The 2,876-nt window shown below is 63.5% G+C and overlaps 1 protein-coding gene across 1 annotated transcript in view; it reads left to right on the top strand.

The window, feature by feature from the left end:
• Wdr34 (WD repeat domain 34) overlaps positions 1-2,876 on the top strand; it is a 9,266-nt gene that overhangs the window by 5,481 nt on the left and 909 nt on the right. Inside the window, exons 4-9 of the mRNA XM_033758991.1 lie at positions 1-109; positions 1,273-1,382; positions 1,886-2,043; positions 2,251-2,360; positions 2,601-2,768; positions 2,840-2,874. The exon at positions 1-109 is cut by the window's left edge and continues 3 nt beyond it. Of these exons, the coding sequence (XP_033614882.1) occupies positions 1-109; positions 1,273-1,382; positions 1,886-2,043; positions 2,251-2,360; positions 2,601-2,768; positions 2,840-2,874 (690 nt within the window). The remainder of the gene's footprint in view (positions 110-1,272; positions 1,383-1,885; positions 2,044-2,250; positions 2,361-2,600; positions 2,769-2,839; positions 2,875-2,876) is intronic.

The raw sequence follows: 2,876 nt of genomic DNA, 5'->3' as shown, positions 1-2,876 counted from the left end.
CTCTTTCCTCCGCCGCGTGGAGCCGGCGGTCACCCGCGAGCTGAGCCGGAACTGGCAGAGCCACGCCTTCGATGGCTTCGAGGTGACCTGGACCGAACCGCAGCAGACGGTAGGGCTGACGACTGCCCGCGATGCCGCCCCACCTGTCGGGAATAGTGCCAGCCCCGTTAGCATTCAAGCTCTTCTTTCTGCCGGGTACTGGTCTAAGTCGTTTGTTTTTTTGTTTGTTTTTTGAGACTGGGTCTCACTATGTAGTTGAGACTGCTCTGGAACTCACTGTGTAGCCCAGGCTGGTCTCGAATTGCAGCTAACCTTCCTGCTTCAGCCTCCGAGTGCTGGGATTACAGGCGCGTGCACCACCACGCACGGCTAAGTCGTTTCTTTTTGGCAGTGTTGGAGGTGGAACCCAGGGCCATGCCACTGAGGGACATCGCCCGTCCTTTTCATATTTTTTTGGTGGGGTACTGGGGATCCAACCCAGGACCTTGTGCTTGCAGGGCAGGTATGGCGCCACTGAGCCAAATCGCTGGCAAGTATTTTGCTAAATCACTAAGTTGCCCACATTGGGCTTGAATTTGTGATCTTCCTGCCTCAGCCTTCCAGAATGGAGAAGCACAGGCATGTGCCCCAACACCTGGCCTGAGCTAAGCTTTGTAAACATACATCCTTGAGTCTGTCCTACTGTCCCGGGGGTTGGTCCCGTCAGTCTCTCCTAGGTGCTGTTGGGGAAATGGACCCCTGGAGGGAAAGCCACTTGTCCAGGGTGAAACCAAGTAAGTACTCGGTGTGTGGGGCTGGGCTGGCAGCTGCCTGATGTGCCCCTGGGGCGGTACAGTACTAAAATCTCCACTCGTGGTGGAGGTGCCAGGTCACACAGGTGGACACTAAAAGTAGCCCAGCTGCTCAGGAGTCTGAGGCAGGAGAATCACGGCTTCTATCAGCAAATAGAAAAGGGCTGGGGATGTTGTTCTCGGGAAGCGTGAAGCCCTGGGTCAATCTTCAGTAGTTGAGAAAAAAGCAGAATCCGCCACGTCCGCCCTTTTCAGGTGTCTGTCCTTGAGGTCTTCACACCGCAGCCGTCAGCGCTCCCCAGCTGCAGGTGATGCCCCTTTGGGCTGCTGTGCGGAGCCCCTGTGAGCGTGGCCCTCAGGCTCAGCTGTCCGGGTTCCAGAAGTGACATCCACAGGGCTGCACTTTCCTCCGGGCCAGCGGCCTGGGTGGAGTTTTGTCCTCCTCCTCTTGGGCTCAGGGTGGGGACGGCTGTCTCTGCAGGTGACCTGTCTGCACACGCTGGGGTACCCACCGGCCCAAGGGCAGGGTCTGCATGTGACCGGCGTGTCCTGGAACACCACCGGCTCCGTGCTGGCCTGTGCCTATGGCCGGTGAGTGGGGGCAGGCGGTGGGCAGCGGGGGCTCGAGACTCATCTAGGCCTCTGTCCCCAGGTTTGGTTTCCAGACCTGGCCTTTTTGGGCCAGGGATTTAGCTCAGTGGTTCCGCTACCTGCCTCGCAGGCGCAAGGACCAAAGTTTGATCCCTGGTACAAAAACACCAAGTTTGCCACACCTGGCCTTTTTGGGCAGCTTGCTTAGGCTGTCTGGCCGTGGCTTGGTGGGGACAGCGAGAGGGCTGGGGACCATGCTGTGGTGCCCCCCTGCCAGCTGGCGGCCTCACCTTCCCCATCAGCCTCCTCTGCTGCCTGCTGCTCTGCGGCCTGGCCTCTCTGTCCCATTGCGTGGGGCCACCCTCGGCACGCGGGTCCTTCCTGCCCCCGACAGGGCCATGCATGGGCTGTGCCTCTGGGGTACCAGGGTGCAGTGTTGTGGGCACAGAGGGGCAGGGCGAGGGGGTGACAGGAGCCCGACCCCTGTGGCTGGTCCTGTGTAGGCTGGACGATGGAGACTGGAGCACGCTGGAGTCCTATGTGTGCGCCTGGAACTTGGACCGGCGCGGCCTGCACCCCCAGCAGCCGTCGGCAGTGGTGGAGGTGCCGAGCGCTGTCATGTGCCTGGCCTTCCACCCCACGCGGCCCTCCCAGGTTGCAGGTGAGTGCCCAGGGCACCTGTGCGGCAAAGGCTGAGGGGCGGGAAGCTGGTGGCCGGGCCGGCTGGTGGTTTCCCAGTTTGGAGCCCACGGAAAACCTGGGGCTGCATGTGGGGTCCAGAGCTTGCAGGAAGGGAGCCTGGGGTGTGGGTCTGAGGCCCCGGGAGCCTGGACTGCCCCGTTTCAGCGAGGGTCCCCGGGTCCCTCAGGAGGGCTGTACAGCGGCGAGGTGCTGCTGTGGGACCTGAGCCGGCCAGAGGACCCGCTGCTGTGGCGCACAGGGCTGACCGACGACACCCACACAGACCCCGTGTACCAGGTCAGGGTTGGGGGCTGTGGGGCGGGTAGTTTCCCACTTTCCCCCGTGGGAGTGGCACCCCTGGCCTGGGGCTGTCACCGGGGCTCTTAGACTACACGGGTCACGTCTGTGCCGGCAGCGGCCCTGTGGTGTCCCCAGCCTCCCTCCCTGTGGCCTGGATTCTGGGCCAGCGGGACCCCGGGAGCCTCATCCTCCTGGAGAGAGAGGTGGCTGTCACTCGTCCCCTCCCTGTCGCCGCAGGTGGTGTGGCTGCCCGAGGCTGGACACAGCCACCGCTTCCGGCTGCTGAGCGTGGCCCCCGACGGGAAGGTGCTGCTGTGGCAGGGGGGCGGCACAGGCCCCCTGCAGCTCCATGAGGGCTTTGCCCTGGTCATGCAGCAGCTGCCGCGGAGCGCCAGGCTGAGGAAGGTAGGCCCAGGACCCGGGCCCGGGGCAGCACCGAGAAGGCCCTTGGCTGTGACCCCGCTGTCCCTCCACAGCCTCCCCGGGGCGAGACTGAAGTGGGCGTCACGGCGG

Source organism: Fukomys damarensis, unplaced genomic scaffold (genome assembly GCF_012274545.1).
Source record: "Fukomys damarensis isolate Sample0158 unplaced genomic scaffold, DMR_v1.0_HiC HiC_scaffold_36, whole genome shotgun sequence".
In the NCBI taxonomy this organism is placed as follows: Eukaryota; Metazoa; Chordata; class Mammalia; order Rodentia; family Bathyergidae; genus Fukomys; species Fukomys damarensis.
The sequence above is the reverse complement of the archived record's forward strand: the minus strand, read 5'-3'. Positions and strand labels throughout refer to the sequence as shown.